The 20,048-nt window shown below is 39.4% G+C and overlaps 1 protein-coding gene and 2 long non-coding RNA genes across 6 annotated transcripts in view; 1 reads left to right on the forward strand and 2 right to left on the reverse strand.

Annotated features, from left to right (window-relative positions):
• cmah (cytidine monophospho-N-acetylneuraminic acid hydroxylase) overlaps positions 1-20,048 on the forward strand; it is an 85,552-nt gene that overhangs the window by 42,388 nt on the left and 23,116 nt on the right. For all 4 annotated transcript variants that reach the window (XM_042078970.1, XM_042078972.1, XM_042078971.1 and 1 more), the window contains exons 6-10: positions 15,778-15,858; positions 16,621-16,687; positions 18,886-18,967; positions 19,224-19,361; positions 19,556-19,691. In XM_042078970.1, the coding sequence (XP_041934904.1) occupies positions 15,778-15,858; positions 16,621-16,687; positions 18,886-18,967; positions 19,224-19,361; positions 19,556-19,691 (504 nt within the window). The remainder of the gene's footprint in view (positions 1-15,777; positions 15,859-16,620; positions 16,688-18,885; positions 18,968-19,223; positions 19,362-19,555; positions 19,692-20,048) is intronic.
• Positions 11,164-13,095, reverse strand: LOC121697456. Its single transcript, XR_006026455.1, has 3 exons — positions 12,478-13,095; positions 11,908-11,972; positions 11,164-11,561 (listed from the first exon to the last, which is right to left on the reverse strand). It is a non-coding gene; the product is annotated as an uncharacterized LOC121697456 (long non-coding RNA).
• Positions 16,461-18,878, reverse strand: LOC121697454. The gene is made up of 3 exons (XR_006026453.1): positions 18,652-18,878; positions 18,479-18,559; positions 16,461-18,395 (listed from the first exon to the last, which is right to left on the reverse strand). It is a non-coding gene; the product is annotated as an uncharacterized LOC121697454 (long non-coding RNA).

Consider the following 20,048-nt stretch of genomic DNA (forward strand, 5'->3'; position numbering starts at 1 on the left):
AACTGTGAATTTAACGAAAGATCGTTAAAGGTGTGAGTGAGACATTAATTTGTATCATTGTCCAGCCGTTTTGGGAGAAAAGAAACAGTCTGAGTTAAGTGGAACTGACACTGGTGAAATTTATTGTTGTGGCTTCATGCTGTGAGTAAAATAACTTACCAAGTGTCAGGTTACAGAGCGAGAGAGATAGAGAGAGAGTGTTCCTTTTTCCCTGGCGGGAGCAGCTAGCGTGTGTGTGTGAGTGTGGGAAAAATAAAAATAAGAGAGAGACAACTTGTGAACAATTGAGAGGCGAAAAAATTACTAACCAAATTTTCAAAGTGCAATGTTGTCACTATATCACTACCACATCACGTAATATTTAAGAATATATTTAAAAGGATCACGTCACTGCACGAAACACATAGTACAATTTAATATTTAATGATTTGATATTAGCACAATCCAGATATCGTTCTTGGTAGGAAAACTAAGTTACAGGCCTTAGCTGAGATACAAGACTATGTGTTAGATTGGATGGCAGTGAAATTAAAATCGGGCAAATTTGAGGAAAAAAAAAAAGTTGGAATTAGAGATCCGAGACAGGATTTGGAGAACAGAGATGGACAGACGTGATTTGGAGGAACAACTCATGGAAGCGGATGTGTTGCCAGAACAGAGTGGAATGAGGCGAAGAGGAGTAGTCTCAGAGGCCCACTCAACGGGGAGGAGCCAACTCCTCCCATACACACCGGCACCTATTGTGGCCGGGGGTCGCAACAGGCAACCAAGCACCCGACTCTGCCTGACTTGGACTCAACAGCGCCATATGCCATGGTGGAGACATCTAGAAGTGCAGTGGACATTGATAAAGACCGCTTCATTGGACAGAATGCTGCTGTTATGGGAACCCCACATGGGCCAAAAAAGAGCACCCCACCTGACCAACAGCCAGCAGGTGACACAAAACAAATCATTCTGGCCCCATCAGCAGCCACTGCTTTCTACAATCCACAAAGACAAGGGATAACGTCTGCAACCAACCATCATCAAACTGCTCCACTCCAGTATGGCTACCCAATGCCACTAGGCCTACCCCCCCCCCTCCCCCATTGTTGTTACCAATGCCACTGGCTACAAGCCCTTACCCACCTCACCCACCTGTCAACTCTTTCCCTACCCCACCACCACCTCCCCCGCCCCTACCTGTCAACTCTTTACCTCACCCACCCCCACCTCCCTGAATCGGGCAATATAATTGCCATGTTGGAGGGCTGAGCAATTTACAGAAATATGTGGTGTGTGATTTACAGAAATAAATGCCATTTTTTATTTAGTGATGAAAAATGACCTTTCTGCGCTCCATATCTGTGACACGAACTGACCTGACCTGACTTGACCCGAGGTTGCGTGTTAGCCTGCGTGCCTATGGTGTATGCATTCATAATGATTCTCAACTTTTTACTGCATTGCCATGAACAAAGTAAAGGCAAAAAAGGTGTTTCTTTGTTGAACAAATTGGTATGCAATGTGAGCCTTGAATTGGATGCCATGCAGGAATTTGCTAGGATCTCAAAACCAGATTATGAACATGCTTTGCCATAGAGAAACACACGATAGCGTTGGATTCTAAACATGCTTTGCCACAAGAACAGACAAAAATGTGGGGTAAGTCCAGTTATATGAAGTTATTATTTTGCTGTCACTTCGTCTGTTTTATAACCCAGAAGGATGTACTTAGTATCAAATGATGGCTCTGAGTCACCCCTTTCATCTGACATGCGTGGCATATCTATCTGATCACGGGTCCGCGAGTAATTCAAACGAGTGTAATGGGTGTGCAGCGTTGGTTTGTCTACATGACGTTATTATTTTGCAGTCACGTCGTCTGTTTTTATAAGCCAGAAGGATCGATAAACATGGATCAATGGATAGCCCCGTGTCCCCTCTTTCATCTGATATGCTTGCCATATCGATGCGATAATTAAGTAATTCAAGCGAGAGTAATGGGTGCGCAGGTGAACGCAGAGAAGTATAGTATAAGTATAGTAAATATACTCTTTTGATCCCGTGAGGGAAATTTGATCTCTGCATTTATCCCAATCCGTGAATTAGTGAAACACACACAGCACACAGTGTACACACAGTGAGGTGAAGCACACACTAACTCTGCCTGAATCAACAGCGGCACTCGGGGAGCAGTGAGATGTAATGCAATATGATGCAATTTGATTTAATTTCATGATTTTTTTTTATTTTCATACTTGATCGTACAGAAAAGTGTCTAGTCTCTTTGGAAAGCCCCACTTCTGCTCTGTCATGCAATAAAGGTTTCAACGCGCTGCAATGAACAGTCCCGGAGCAATTTAAAAGAAAAGAAAGGGTGTTTTTTGACGCACTTTGCGTCAATCGGGTTCTAAGGGTTAAGGTATCCACCTATTTAACTGTTCAGTCATTCCAACTATTAAACCTTATCTACCTATCAACCAATATAGCAACCTCCTCAAGTACCCTAGCAACAGCCTAGCAACCACTTCCACAGTTACAACCTAGCAACCAATATAGCAACCAATGAGTTTAACCTAGCAACCAACATAGCAACCACCACAACTAACCTAGCAACCACCTCATGTACCCTAGCAACAGCCAAGCAACCATGTCAAAAACCCTAGCAACAGCCTAGCAACCATTTCCACAATTACAACCTAGCAACTAACATAGCAACGAATGAGTTTAATCTAGCAACCAGCATAGCAACCACCACAACTAACCTAGCAACAGCCTAGCAACCACCTCATGTACCCTAGCAACAGCCTAGCAACCATATCAAATACCCTAGCAACCACTTCCACAGTTACAACCTAGCAACCAACATAGCAACGAATGAGTTTAACCTAGCAACCAGCATAGCAACCACCACAACTAACCTAGCAACAGCCTAGCAACCACTCTAAGAACCCTAGCAACAACCTAGCAACCATGTCAAATACCCAGGCAACAGCCTAGCAACCACTTCCAGTTACAACCTAGCAACCAAAATAGCAACCAATGAGTTTAACCTAGCAACCAGCATAGCAACTAACCACAACTAACCTAGCAACAGCCTAGCAACCACTACAAGTACCCTAGCAACAGCATAGCAACCACCATTACTACCCTAGCAACAGCCTAGGAACCACCTCAAGTACCCTAGCAACAGTCTAGCAACCACTTAATTTGGCATAACAACCAACATATGTACCCTAGCAACACTATTGCAACTATATCTGCATTATTTGTTTTTACTCTGTATGATATTTTTGCATTTGCATGCACTGTATTTCCTTCAGGAAATGCTTTTCTAGTTCTTATGATTATTATAGTGCATGAAAATGCACTGTACTGTTCTTCCTAGGCATTTTATTACAGTACTGTACTGTTCTTCCTAGGCTTCTTACTATACTGTTATTCCAAGGCTTTTTCTTCTGATTATTACAGTGCATGAAAATGCACTCTACTGTTATTCCAAGGCTTTTTCTTCTGATTATTCTTCTAACGCATTTAATGCAGCTTCAACCATTTAACATAGAAACTTCATTCAAACTGCGTTGCGTAGGTCTTACTTAGGACATGTGGGCTTTGTATTTTTACACTGTTCTTCCTAGGCTTTTTACAGTGCATGAAAATGCACTGTACTGTTCTTCCTAGGCAACAACTTTTTACAGTGCATGAAAATGCACTGTACTGTTCTTCCTAGGCAACTTAATCCGTACGGAATTTCTCTTGAACAGTTTAACTTAGAAACTTCATTCAAACTTTGTAACGTAGGTCTTCAAACAGATCAGGTTGGTATGTCTTTTCAACTTTGAAACTTTTTAAACTATTAAAGAAAAACATTTTAAAAATCCCCATAGACTTAACATTGCTGATTATGACATCATAATACGGCCGTTAAGCAATTAGAATCCTATGGCAGGTGTTCAGGCCACCTGGATCAACTGCCAGTCTCAGGCTTTAAGCATACAAACTGGCCCTATTAAGACTACACATCCTGTTCAACTGCTTCCTCTGCCAAAAACTGTTTCAAAATAAAAGTCCTCACTACAATATTTCACTTTTAAACAATTTAACCCTTTAAACTACTGAACTTTTTAACTGTTCAGCCATTGTAACTGTTACTTGTCATCAACTATGACTCCCACCCACTGTAGCTAGTTAGCATGGTTATCATAGTTAGCATGTTAACATTGCTAACATTTTTAGCCAAACTGCTAAAAATTATTAGCTAAGTTAGCTAAGTAACATGGTTAACATAGTTAGCATTGTTAACATGCTAGTTAGCATTTTTAGCAAAACTACTAAAAATTATTAGCTAAGTTAGCTAAGTAACATGGTTAGCATAGTTAACATTGTTAACATGTTACTTAACATAGTTAGCATAACTACTAAAAATGATTAGCTAGGTTAACTAAGTCTCATAATTAACATAGTTAGCATGTTAGTTAGCATAGTTAACATAACTACTAAAAATGATAAGCTAGGTTAGCTAAGTCACATGGTTAACATAGTTAGCATGTTAGCATTGCTAACATAGTTAGCATGTTTAGCAAAACTGCTAGAAAACGTTAGCTAAGTAGCATGGTTAGCATTGCTAGCGTAGTTAACATGTTTATTAAAACTGCTAGAAAACGTTAGCTAAGTAGCATGGTTAACATGTTAGCATTGCTAGCACTACTATAAAACATTAGCTAAGTAACATGGTTAGCATAGTTAAAAATCTTAGCATAACTGCTAGCAAACATTAGAGCCATTCCAACTTTCAGTTATCATCAATTATCTACCTATACACAGCCATTAAACTATTTGAATATCAACATTCATTAAACTTCCAGTTTGTCAACAACTTTTAAACTATTTACCTTCAACTTTTAAACGGTCTACTTTTAAACTATCAACTTTTATTAAGCTATGCAACCACCATGTCTATCCTAGCATCACCGTAGTAACCATCTCTGTATTATCTGTTTTAACCCTTAGAACCCGATTGACGCAAAGTGAGTCAAAAAACACACCCTTTCTTCTCTGTTACATTGCTCCGGAACTGTTCATCGCAGCGAGATGTCTGTCTTTATTGCATGACAGAGCAGAAGTGGGGCTTTCCAATGACACTACACACTTGTCTGTACGATCAAATATGAAAATTTAAAAAAATCATGAAATTAAATTGCATCATATTTACAGTCTATACTTCTCTGCGTTCACCTGCGCACCCATTACTCTCGTTTGAATTACTTGCGAACCCGTGACCGCATCGATATGGCAAGCATATCAGATGAAAGAGGGGACACAGGGCTATCCATTGGTACCATGTTTATCGATCCTTCTGGCTTATAAAAACAGACGAAGTGACTGCAAAATAATAACGTCATGTACACAAATCAACGCTGCACACCCATTACTCTCGTTTGAATTACTCGCGGACCCGTGATCGGATAGATATGCCACGCATGTCAGATGAAAGAGGAGACTCAGAGCTATCATTTGATACCATTTGATACATCCATCTGGGTTATAAAACAGACGAAGTGACAGCAAAATAATAACTTCATATAGCTCGACTTTTTGTCTATTCTTGTGGCAAAGCATGTTTATAATCCAATGCTATCGTGTGTTTCTCTATGGCAAAGCATGTTCATAATCCGGTTTTTAGATCCTAGCAAATTCCTGCATGGCATCCAATTCGAGGCTCACATTGCATCCCAATTTGTTCAACAAAGAAACACCTTTTTTGCCTTTACTTTGTTCAAGGCAATGCAGTAAAAAGTTGAGAATCATCATGAGTGCATACACCATAGTCACACATGCTAACAGGCAACCTTGGGTCAAGTCAGGTCAGATCAGTTCGTGTCACAGATATGGAGCGCAGAATGGTCATTTTTCATCACCAAATAAAAAATGGCATTTATTTCCGTAAATCACACACCACATATTTCTGTAAATTGCTCAGCCCCAGAGTATCCCTCCAACATGGCAATTATATTGCCCGTTTCAGGACAGTCTGCCCTACACACACATGAAATGCATGTAGAGCTCTGAGCTTGCTGTGGTGAGATACAGGTCAAAATATAAGATTATAATATGATTTTTATATTTTAATTCTTTAAAAATCAGAATAAAATCAATGCTAGTACTAATACATTAAATGATGGCAGATCTGGATAGCCTAGACTCTGCTGAAAAAAAACAATATATAATATGTGTGTGTGGCACTTACAATGACCAGAATACATCCTTATGAATAAAGGTAGTGAAAATGCCCTAAAAACAGCTTAGGGTTCTAAGGGTTAACTATACATGATATTTTACATCACAACTTTAGCATTTTCATGCACTGGTAATTCCTTGGAATTGCATTTCTAGTTCTTCTTATTATTCCGCTTACCACTTTTTCCATACGCAATTTCTCTTGAACAGTTTAACTTAGAAACTTTGTTCAAACTTTGTAACGTAGGTCTTCAAACGGAGCAGGTTGCTATGTCTTCAACTTTGAAACTTTTATACTTTTTAAACTATTAAAGAAAAACTTCAAAAATCCCCAAATTTAAAAATCCCCATAGACTTAACATTGCCGATTATGACATCATAATACGGCCATTAAGCAATTGACCGATCCCAAGCCCCGTCCCCTTTTACTATGTCACAATGAGGACCTCAGTCAACCTCGGTCAATTTTGAATTTTCTAGTGTCCATTCTGTATGATAATACGCCGGTTATGCGAATGCCATAATGCTTCTTTTGCGAGTAGCCTAAGTAACTAAATAACTAAAGAGCTCAAAAAAGGTTCAAAGATAAGCCTGGGATACTTGTAAAAGTGACATCCAATATCCTGACCGTTTGAAACGTTAACACACATAGGCCTAACTTTGCATAACTTTGGATAGGCTGCTACTTTTCAGTAAAGAAATCTGAGTGTGTACGAAAATGTTCCCTTTATTTGTGTTCATAACTACACACAAAAACATAACTAAATCTGGTTTCCACTGTTGAAACGTCAACGTCATAAGCCTACGCAAAACATTACACCTACCTTGCAGGAACTGAACTTGCACATTCATACGATTGGAAGACGCGAAAAAGGCTACACCTTTAATCACGTATCGCCTTACACACAACAAAAATACTTTCAGCTTTGCTACCTTGCCATGTTTAACTTGGGATAGAAGACTGTTCCCAGAAATAAGCTAATGATCATTTTTTGAACAAACGCAATAATAGCCTACTGCGATGACGGCTTGATGGCTGAACGAGAGATAGCCAATGTCTTCTACAGATCGAATCGTGCAGATTCAAAACTATGCTATGCAGTCTCAAAATCTCCAATATTTGCCTAGACCTAGGCTACTACATTGCCCACATTTAAATTAATTATAGCATAAGCGGGCACTGCTGAAGTCTAGTACAAGACAAATCACGTCTGCAAACTGCAGATATGTCATGCGTGGTATGGGTTTGAACTCGGAATGGTTTCTTTTTAATACTTCTAAAGCAGCCATTCAAAATAATAAGTAGGCTATCGGCCGACCGAAGAGAAGCTCTCTCTCCACCTCCCCAACATGAGCTGCTTAACAAGGTAGTCACTCTCCCAAGTTGCGTGGGAACCAATTGGATCTGCAGCACACTTGGTCCCGTCTTCTATTAATCCTCGAAATATGGTTAGATTTTGTTATGGACACGTCACCATATGTTCGCACAGACCTGTTTATTGAATCAGTCACATCTGCATCAAATAAGGTAAACTACCTGCTCGGGATAACGTGCTAATTGTTTATCCAGTTAACATGCATCCCATTAAGATCCACGACACCGGATTTGTTTGTCCTCAATTTGTGGTGTTCCACCTCGTTGATGACAGCGGACATTGTGAATGTGTCCTTCTGCATACTGAAGGCCTTTCTGACCTCTGTTTTTTGAATATATCAATATTACTTGACGCCCAGAAATCCAGCATACACTGTTGCACTCGGCTAAATGGGGGTGCTGCGTCCCCATGTTGAACACGTGTTCTCACACACTTTCCTGCAAACTTGTCCGACTTAGCAACAGTAACTATGGGACTGACAATGGGAGGAGGGGCTTGGGATCGGTCAATTAGAATCCTATGGCAGGTGTTCAGGCCACCTGCAGCCTCAGGCTTTAAGCATACAATCTGGGTCAATTAAGACTACACATCCTATTCAACTCAGGCTTTAAGCATACAATCTGGGTCAATTAAGACTACACATCCTATTCAACTGTTTCCTCTGCCCAAAACTGTTTCAAAATAAAAGTCCTCACTACAATAATCCACTGTTAAACAATGTAACCCATTAAACTACTGAACTTTTTACATTCAACTTTTAAACGGTGTACTTTTAAACTATCTATTAAACTAGCTGTTTATCAACAACTTTTAAATTATATACATTCAACGTTTAAACAGTCTACTTTTAAACTATTATTAAACTATCTATTAAACTAGCTGTCTATCAACAACGTCAACACTTGTCATCAACTATGACTCCTACCCACTGTAGTTAGTTAGCATGGTTAGCATTGTTAGCATGTTAACATTGCTAACATTGTTAGCATTTTTAACAAAACTGCTAAAAATGATTAGCTAGGTTAGCTAAGTCACATGGTTAGCATAGTTAACATTGTTAGCATGCTAGTTAGCATAGTTAACATAACAACTAAAAATGATTAGCTAGGTTAGATAAGTCACATGGTTAACATAGTTAGCATGTTAACATGCTAGTTAGCATAACTACTAAAAATGATAAGTTAGGTTAGCTAAGTCACATGGTTAATATAGTTAGCATGTTAACATAACTGCTAAATATGAATAGCTAAGTTAACTAAGTCACATGGTTAGCATTCGTAGTATTTTAGCACAACTGCTATAAATTATTAGCTAAGTTAGCTAAGTCACATAGTTAACATTGTTAACATAATTAACAGCATTAACATTATTAGCATTTTTTTTTAAAAACTGCTAGAAAACATTAGCTAAATTAACTAAGTAACTTGGTTAACATTATCTTTGTTAACATAGTTAACATAACTGCTAGCAAACATTAGAGCCATTCCAACTGTCAGTTATCGTCAACTATCTACCTAAATAATTTAACCATTTAAACTATCCACCTATTTAACTGTTCAGTCATTCCAACTATATTAAACCTCATCTACCTAGCAACCAATATAGTTTGTTTTTACTCTGTATGATATTTTACCTCATATTTTTGCATTTTCATGCACTGTATTTCCTTCAGGAAATGCTTTTCTAGTCACAGTGCATGAAAATGCACTGTACTGTTCTTCCAAAAGTCTTATTATTCTTCTTCTAACGCAGTTAATGCAGCTTCAACCGTTTAACGTAGAAACTTCATTCAAACTATGTTACGTAGGTCTTACTTAGGGCATGTGAGCTTTGCATTTTTCAGCTTTGTAACTTTTATACTTTTTAAACTATTAATTAAAAACTATTAAAATTTCCCCATAGACTTAACATTGGCCTCTATGACCTTTAGCAACCACTTCCACAGTTACAACCTAGCAACCAATATAGCAACAAATGAGTTTAACCTAGCAACCAGCATAGCAACCACCATTACTACCCTAGCAACAGCCTAGGAACCACCTCAAGTACCCTAGCAACCATGTCAAAATACCCTAGCAACAGCCTAGCAACCACCACAACTTCAACCTAGCAACCACCATAGCAACCAACAGGATTACCTAAGCAGCCAACATAGCAACCACTTAATTTGGCATAACAACCAACATATGTACCCTAGCAACACTATTGCAACTATATCTGCATTATTTGTTTTTACTCTGTATGATATTTTACATCATATGTTTTTGCATTTTCATGCACTGTATTTCCTTCAGGAACTGCTTTCATAGACCATAGACTTCAATGGTTGTGATGTCATAATGGCCTAAAGGCTTGTTAAAGGCACAATCAGTCAGGATTTCGTTTTATTTAATTCACACTCCACACGCCAATCCAGTTGGGGGCAGCATGTAGGAAAACAATGATTTGCTAGTGGTAGAAACGACGAAACGCACATTGCCCATGCCCTCCTCTCCTCCTCCCTCCCCCGTTTTCGCTACTGTCTATCCCTATGTGTCTATCAGAGAATGTCTCTGTGTCTATGGTCGCCGCCTAGAAAAAAAAAAAAAAAAAAAAAAAAAAAAAAAAAAAAAAAAAACTCCTAAATCCGGAAAATGTCTTCAAGCGGCTCACCCTTCACCCGATCACTACATATAACAGTTTTTATTAACGTTTTGCTTTTCACACTGGTATTGTTGGTAATGAGACATTTGAGAAATAAATACAAATTTGCTAGCGGCATTTGGCAAGCGAGTCTTAGCAAAGGCTAGGCCTAGCCTGCGTGTAGTAGTGATTGTATGGATGGATAAAACTGAAAATAGTAATAAGCTATTTTTTTCGGGTGGAGACTGACGACGAAGATTACATCCCCCTGCATCGAGTCAGACAAGAGTGGGCAAATGTAAGGGCCAGGCAAAGCAGAAAAGGCCTGGGTGTTTAGGGTCAGTCCCAGACCTGGAGAGAACAGTACAGGGACGGCTCGAGCTGTCAGAGCAGCCAGAGAGCGCGCTGACCAGCAGAGGCGTTTGGAGAACAGTCACCGTTTGAGTCTGGCAGCAACACCGGTGTTCTTGCTACGTAGCCAGTAACTAAAATCCTCCATGTAGTCAGTGGTTACAGCCAATCGTTCTGTTTACTATTAGAGGTCATTATTATTACCATTTATTACACGGCTCATTATAATGCTGTAGAATGCTCCATTCACTCCGATGGGACTTCCCAACGTCCTATGGTCTGATCATTTTTAATACCGGACCGTTGCTAAGTATAACCAGAGAATGTCAAGGAAAGTGAAACTCGGCAGGCCACAGCCAGCGCTGCATCACTGTCGGGAGATATGCCACGATAATGACCGCCTTACAGAACGTTATTCCTTACACAATCATCCTCTACAACTAACAATAAAACTTTCTAAGAGCACAGTGGCTACATTTCATGTAACAAAGAATACCTGCATTATGACTAAAATGGTATGTTCATCTTTTCCTTTGCACCTTTAGACTATGAGTTCATATTTAAAACTATGGGCACAAATGTCAAGAGCCAAAGCTACCACTTGAAATTACATATTAGTTTAAACAACTCTTTAACAACAAATAGATTCTAAGAAGTCAGGAACAGGAGCGAAAAGCATGATGTTAGTATACCAATCTTGATCAAAGAACACTTTCAGGCACAACCAATGTTTCACCAATCCTGATTCCTGGTATTTATTATAAAACTACAAGACAGGAATAAACTTTACATCTACCAAGTGCAACAACATGAATAGAAATGTAACTTTTGGACTATATGAGGCAGGAGGGAAGCAGCTGGGCACATGGATAGTCCTTAGTAGTCTTCAACAGCAAGAAGTTGGGCTAACGAGTCAGGCTTCATGTTGATGAGCCACAGGAAAAGAAGAGGTGATCTGCAGCAGGAAATTCAACCTGTTGACACACCAATCTGAATGAAAGAACATGAACAAATCAGAGCAGGACAGGACCTCTTAATCTGGGGGTTGGGACCCCATTGTGATTGTGAAAACTGCTGGAATTAGTTCTTAAACATAAAGCTACTGTGTCACTAGTCACTGTTTCTACTGTTTTTTAAAGCCTACTTACAAAGATAACTAGATTCCTCTAAATATTACAAACAGCTTATGAAACAGCAACACTGGCATCTGTCTGGGGAGCAGGGTTTGCTTGACCAACTTTTTAGGAACCTCTGCAGCAGGAAACAAATTACTACCTGGGCATTAGCTAAGCATTTTGCCACATTACTGAAATTAGATGATATTACATTTTCCTACCTGTTGGGCAACAGCAATGTAATCGTTACACCTTCCTAGGGGAGGACTGGACTGGAATTCTGATCCTGTGAAAACAGATACAAACACACATGGGTATATTGTGACATGTTTGAAGAGCTTCAAAGGAAAATGGTGATGCTATTTTGCAACAGGCCCGACACAATCTAAGCAACTTATAACGTTACCGGAGATAGAGGATAGTATTCTAACATAGCTGAAAGTTATCCTAATCGTAGAGCTAGTATTAGTTGTAATTTTAGTATCTTATGCTGCCAACATCATTCGTTAGCGAGACCACAAGCCAGTGAACATTCACCAATATCAAAATGTATTTATTGCATATTGGAACATTACACTATGTATTGTGTAGGACACAAAACTTGGTCACGTACAAATAATAGTATTTGGCAAACTGCTTAGCATATGCAGCAAGGACGCTATCGCTAGGTTGGTAACGTTAGCAATGGCGGTCGAACGAAGTCAATTTACCGCGATCTACAGCTGACAAAAATTACCTAATGGCTTTGCTTAATCAAAATTATGAATTATGTTTAACAGATGTTTACTTACCAGTCAAGAAGAAATGTCGCAAGTTCAGAATAGAACTGCATCTCCTTGCTATCCAAGCAGTCTCCATCGGTGGAAAGCACTCCCTAGATTAACGTGTATTTGCTTGCTTCCCATCTGATATTCTTTTCGCCTCAGATCGAGTTTTTTTTAGCTGGAGGCGATGGAGGTCTCTTCCTAGAACTTTCGGCCATTCTCGCAGTACACTTCACTGTAGAACTTTAACTCCGTGGGGGAGGGGAGGAGCAGGAGGGGGTGGGAGCAGAGCGTGCGTAATTGCGTCGTCTCTTTCTCGACTGCTCTGGGCTGCACTGAAGACGGTTTGGCCGGTATGTTACTCCCTGTCGCCACCTCAGACATAAACTGGTATTGCAAGACTGGACGACCCGGGGCAAGTCGGTTAGCACGCTAATTCTAGAGGAGATCTCTGCAATGCTATGCATATTCTTCGATTAGAAAATGTCAGTAGTGTTATTTCTTCACATTCTATTGATATGTATAGTTGATTTTTGAATGCATTACACTTCAAAAGTTCACAAAAAAAGACACATTGTGCCTTTAAGCTCCCAGAGTAGTTCCCGGGCTAATCAGAACACTGGCACAGGTGTCACCTGTGAATTCAACTGTCTCAGCTTCTAATGCATACAATCTGGTGCTCCCTAAAACTACACATCCCGTGTTTTAAAAATAAAAGTCACAGCCATATGTCATGCTTTGCGCATTATATCTCCAGAACGGCTTGATGCATATGCTTTAAATTTGGTACAAGTGTTTGTATGGACTCAAAGATGAACTGAGTTGATGTTGGAGGTCAAAGGTCAAGTCCATGAATACTCTGAGTGCGATATCTCAAGAATGCCTTGACATACACGCCTGAAATTTGGTATGAGTGTTTGTTTAGACTCAAAGATGAGGAGAATTGATGTCGGAGGTCAAAGGTCAAATGTCAAGGTCAAAAACACCTTGAGTGTTATATCTCAAGAACACCTTGACACACAAGGTTTTTTGGTACGAGGGTTTGTAGGAACTAAGATGAAGTGATTTAATGTTTTTTTTTTTTTTTTATCAGGAATCTCCCCACCAACATTAAGCCAGCAGCTTTCCATCCACTGTTATAATTTCTCTGGCATTACATTCTAGTTATTATTAGAGGGGATGCATCCCCTCTATTGAAATCCGGAGACTTCTTCTTCTTATTATTATTATTATTATTATTATTATTATTATTATTATTATTATTATTACCTTTTTGTGCGCGCCATTTAGCCCAAACCGCTTAACGTACAAATTTGGTTGAAACACTGTTCCGTAGATCTTTCAAGGCTTTACCGTCCTATCCGTTTTTGAGAAGTTTATACTTTGAGATATTTGTAAACGTGTATTTTCCCCCCATAGACTTGAATGGGGGCTGTGATGTCATAAGAGCCAGCTGCGCTTAACGTTAAGTAGTTCTCAGAGCAGTTCCCAGGCTAATCAGAACACTGGCACAGGTGTCACCTGTGAGGAATCCAACCATCTCAGCTTCTAAGCATACAATCTAGCTCTACCTGAACTACACATCCTGTTAAAGTGTTTCCTGTGTGTCAAAATAAAAGTCCCAGCCATATCGCATGCATTCAGCATTATATCTCCAAAACGGCTTGATGTACATGCTTCAAATTTGGTACGAGTGTTTTCATGGACTCAAAGATGAAGTGAGTTGATGTTGGAGGTTGAAGGTCAAATGTCAAGGTCAAAAACACCTTGAGTGTGATCTCAAGAATGCCATGTCACACAAGATTCAAATTTGGTTACTCCAAAAGCACCTTTGCAGGTATCACAATTACCCTACCAACCAGCTAGCAGCAAGCTCAACAGCCCCACCAACACCCTAACCAGCAGATTGCATCCCCTCGTGTAATTCCTCGGAATTGTATTTCTAGTTAACTGTTATCTTATTGACACCTGTATAAGGGGGTAGAGGATGTGATATTTTTGACCTGATACATTTGCCTAAATAAAAGGCCCTAAATTGGAAGTATTTTGGCTTTGATTCTCGACGCTTCAAGGTACTGTAGATCTTGCTTTTGTTCAGGGCCGAGGTCAGGGATCTTGGGCTCAAAAAGGTTGGTGACCACTGGTGTAGTGGCTAAAGAGCTGGGCTAGCATGCAGTAGTAGCATAGTGGTTAAGGAGCTGGGCTAATGCAGTAGTAGTGTAGTGGTTAAGGAGCTGGACTAGCATGCAGTAGTAGTGTAGTGGTTAAGGAGCTGGGCTAGCATGCAGTAGTAGTGTAGTGGTTAAGGAGCTGGACTAGCATGCAGTAGTAGTGTAGTGGTTAAGGAGCTGGGCTAGCATGCAGTAGTAGTGTAGTGGTTAAGGAGGTGGGATAGCATGCAGTTAGGGCTGGGCGATATATCGATATAAAAGATATATCGATATATTTTAAAATGCGATATGGAATTAGACCATATCGCATATATCGATATAGTTCAAATTTGTGCCGTGATCCTTGCTCCACACAAGCCGCTGACCGGAGATCTCTGCACTGCTCCCCTCTCTGCACTGCTGTGAAACTGCACGCTACTTTTCTCAAATAAATATATTTATTTCAGAAAAAGATTGGCCTATTTTATTTTATAGGCTATTTTTATTTAAGATATTTTTTTATTTAAATGTGCACCTTACGGAGCTTTGATTTTTAAAAAAGGCACTCCAGTTTTATGTTTACATTTTATTGTTATTTGAGTAGTGAGTTTTCAATAAAACTACTCATATTTGACTGAACATTTCATTTTACAGCTCTAACTTTGCGGACAAAATATCAGGATATATATATATCTTATATCGATATTCAACCTAAATATATCGGGATATGACTTTTGGTCCATATCGCCCAGCCCTACATGCAGTAGTAGTGTAGTGGCTAAGGAGCTGGGCTAATGCAGTAGTAGTGTAGTGGTTAAGGAGCTGGGCTAGCATGCAGTAGTAATGTAGTGGTTAAGGAGCTGGGCTAGCATGCAGTAGTAGTGTAGTGGTTAAGGAGCTGGACTAGCATGCAGTAGTAGTGTAGTGGTTAAGGAGCTGGGCTAGTGTGCAGTAGTAGTGTAGTGGTTAAGGAGCTGGGCTAGCGTTCAGTAGTAGTGTAGTGGCTAAGGAGCTGGGCTAGCATGCAATAGCCTGCAAAGTTGTTGGTTCAATTCCTGGCTTCAACCATTGTGCCCTTAAGCAATGTAATATAATTGACATAATTGGATAAAAAAAAAAAAGCATCTGCTAAATAAATGTAAATTTAAAAGCACTTTACAAACTATCTACTTTTTAGTTACCCGACACTAAAGACCCTATCTGAAAAGCGACCTGACCTGCCCATATATGTGGGAGACACTTCTCGACCGGTGTTCTGGTAAGGGACTTGAATATCTCAACCACATATTCAAATATTAATATATACAGTATAATCCTATATTGATGTATTAGAATAGATTAGAATATAAATATTTATCGGTACTGATATATATTGACACTAATCCAGCTTATAAGATCCATATAAGCAATATATGAAATATCAAATATATACACTGCAAAAACTGCTTATCTAACAAAATCTAACCAAGTGTTATTAATCTTATATCAAGATAAAAAAAACTAGTTGGTATTGTTTTTAGTATAAAGACACTTACCTAGCACTTTCTCACGAAATCATTTGACTTAAAATAAGTCAAACGTTTCTTAAATTAAGACATCTCATCCTGAAAACAAGCAAATTTGTCTGCCAGTGCGTTAAGCAAATTTGTCCTAAAAACAAGCAAATTTGTCTGCCAGTGCGTTGAGCAAATTTGTCTTGATAAGACTCCTTAAAATAAGTCAAAGTCTTCTTAAATTAAGTCAAAATGATCTTTCGAGAGAGCGCTAGGTAAGTCTTTTCATACTAAAAGCAATACCAAATAGATTTTTTGATCTTAATATAAGATTATCAACACTTGGTTAGATTTCATTTTTTGCAGTGTATATAAAAACATTGTTGATATTTTCAGCTTTATTTGAAACTATTAGTTTTAATTAATGTAGTGTTCTTATAATGTAAGTTGTGTAAGACTAAAAGCATCTGCCAACACCATAAATTTAAAGGGAACAATGCATTAACAGTAACCTGACCCCATTGCAGGTATCTGAAGAACAGTGGGCTGAGCCTTACCAACATCAATGTGGTTCCTTTTGGTGTCTGGCAAAATGCAAGTATTTAATGAATAGCTGTGTGTGTGTTTAGCCTATGTGTGTGTGTGTGTGGGTGTGTGCAAAATATACTAAATGCAAGTGTTTCATGAATAGTTGTATGATGTTCTTTAGGATGTATTTGAAGGTATTGCTGTTGTAGCTTTTCAAGCCATGGTCTGAGTTAACACATTGTATCCTTCATTACATCTTCAGTCACACAGAGATTGTCTTCGAAGTGGAGCAGCGTCAGCAATTTCTGTAATCGGTCCCATGACATTACATCTGCAACTTTAGGGTACCTTGTATTGTAATTCCCAATAGGCTCTAACATTGGACATCTGTATCAAACCCATGTACATACCAAGAAGTCAATTTCTTTGACAGTTGTGTTGACTGATATTTCTTCTTTCTGCACACTGTACAGGTTTGTTTGGTCTGCAACTAACGAACATTTAATTTGTCACAAATTGCTTGAAGTACATATATGGCGTAAACTCAGACCTTTCTTCAATTGCTTCATCTACACAGTCATCAAATTGAACGTCTGGACCTTCAAAGTCGGCTTTTCTCCATCTGTACTCCTTTGTCTTTTTCTTTGCAGATTTTTGTTCTTGTGGCATGTGTTGCTGTTGCACTCTCTTCTTCTGAGCTCGTCTTGTCAACACTTTCAGCTGTGTGTGTCTCTCCTTCTCTTTACTTTTTCCTTTGCCTCTCCCTTGCCTCTGTTGCGTGTCTAAGTGTTGGAACCCCTTCTCCAGTTTCAGGTCTATTTCTGGTCAATACCTTCATCTTCCTCATTGCTACTACTACAACTTTCATCTTCATCATCATGCTGTGCATTAGTCCAATTCCTATCTTCCACTTCATCATCTGTCTCTACAAGGCCCTGTATGTCGCTCAAATTGCCATCAAGGAAGTTCAGGACAACGTCAGTAGAGAACTGCCTTTTAGCCCTTTTCCTTTCAGCCTAACCAAACAACTTGAAGAGAACCGCTCTTGTATCGCAAAGGAGTCTGCCATATGATACGCGTTTTTTTACATAGCCTACTTCTAGCCATCAGTTAGCTCACTTCCATGTTTTACATAGCTCCTTCTAGCCATCAGTTACTGTCAACTGCTCACTAGAAATCAACATTGCATGACACTCCTGCGATCCAAGACGGGTTTCCTCGAGTTGTTTGGTTTTCAGTATTTATTTTAGCTAATCAAATAGCAAACATCCTGACATCCTTACATCCTCATATGCACATCTCATTTCCAAATAATAGCCCAAAGACAAGACACGGTTACTCTCTTAAGTGTTCCTATTACATAACAGCTTTGCTTTTTCTAAACTGTCTTTTATTTTTAACTTCATATTAACAAATGTGACCAACAGACCAACATCAACTTACATTCTTAAAACCAGTGTGGATGAGAAACGAGCTGTATGCACTCGCTTTAGTTTTGACGTGATTGAACCAGTATGTATAGTAAACAAGTTGTACACTCTCCTATGTAGGCGTAGCTTCTGTCTGGACAATGACAAACAGGAAAGAGTCAGACCTATAAGTACTAGGCTTCGTATCAACCAGGGAAAAGGGAGCTAGTAACCTCACATTCTTAAAACCGGTGTAGATGAAATACGAGCTGTATGCACTCGCTTTAGTTTTAACGTGATTGAACCAGTATGGATAGTAAACAAGCTGTAGCCTGTACACTCTCCGATGTCAGCGTAGCTTCTGTCTGGACAATGACAAACAGGAAAGAATCAGACTTATAAGTACTAAACTTCGTATCAACCAGGGAAAAGGGAACTAGTAACTTACATTCTTAAAACCAGTGTGGATGTACTAGTCACTGTGTACTCTTTATCGTAGCGAACGTAGCGTAACGCGCCCCAGGCTGAGCTTCAAAACAAACAGTTGGCCAAGTCAAGCACTAACACATGAATACAAGAGTTAAGCATAAGTAAGAGCTGAACAGTCTAAAAGAAACTTACAATCTCCGCTATGCACCACCGACACACCAACTTCCTGATTCACCGTTTCAAACAGACCGCTCTCATGTCCTCTAGTCAGCTGGCTTATTTAAGCGCTGTACCACCTGGTCTAATCAATTAGCACCTGAAAGCAGGGCATCAAGCTGCATTCCCCATTTCCCCCATTGTACCCGCTACACAAATATACTCTCAGACACTAAAACAATGTGTGGGTTTTGTTTGTGTTTTTCTCAGGTAGACAAACACCTCAGATTCATGATTCTGATGGATGGTGTTCATCCTGAAATGGACACTTGTATAATTGTTGAATATAAAGGTATTTGTATAATAGTTGAATATGAAAGTATGTATACAATAATTGAATATAAAGGTAATTGTGTAAAAAATATAAATATTGTGTAAGGTATTTTCTGTTCTTATTAACTTAACATTTACTCTATCTTCATGTGACCTTCAAGGTCACATGAACTTGACTGCTTTGGCTCCACCCCTACAGGTCACATGACCTTGAGCTCTGTGGCACCACCCCTAAATATCACATGAACTTGACCTCTTTGGCTTCACCCCTACAGGTCACATGATCTTGAACACGGTGGACTGCACACGGCCCAATGGGGGTCACCTGCCGCATGGGGTGGACCTGATGATGAGCGACTTTGCTGGAGGAGCCTCTGGGTTTCCCATGACCTTCTATGGAGGGAAGTACACTGGTAAGGCCGCACATACACATCAGTTACAACACTATAATAACAACAAACTATTACAGTGGACAACACACCAAAAACCTGTACGGTCTTATAGCTTTGTATCATTGCTTATAGCTTTGTAAAAAATAATAATAATAATAAGAAATAATAATAATAATAATAATTATTGTGTAAACCCTGTAACTGTATGACCATAGAGAGCTGGAAGGCAAACTTCATCCGGACGGATAGGAGGAAGCTGCTCCAATATAAGGCCCAGCTGGTGAAGTCGCTGCAGCCCAAGATCTACTGCCCATTTGCTGGCTACTTCACAGAGGCGCATCCCTCTGACAAGTAGGTTAGCTACACACACACACACACACACACACACACACACACAGAGAGAAGCACACATATACACAAAAACAAACACACACTATGCACACACTCATTTACACAAGAGTAGGGGATGGAGTGGGAGATAAAGACCAATTGACAAGTGTGATTTATTTTTGCAGAAAATGTGTATGTGTGTGTGTGTGGGGGGCATATTTTGTACCGTTCTGCGGTAAATCTAGTTATGATATTGAAATTGTATGTGTAAATTGTGTTGGTAGGCTGTTGGTACATTGTGTTGGTTTATGAACCCAGGCTAAAGTTGACTAAAAAGAGGAATAAAAATAAAAATAGCCCCACATCATCACATACCCT

Source organism: Alosa sapidissima, chromosome 22 (assembly GCF_018492685.1).
Source record: "Alosa sapidissima isolate fAloSap1 chromosome 22, fAloSap1.pri, whole genome shotgun sequence".
NCBI lineage: Eukaryota > Metazoa > Chordata > Actinopteri > Clupeiformes > Clupeidae > Alosa > Alosa sapidissima.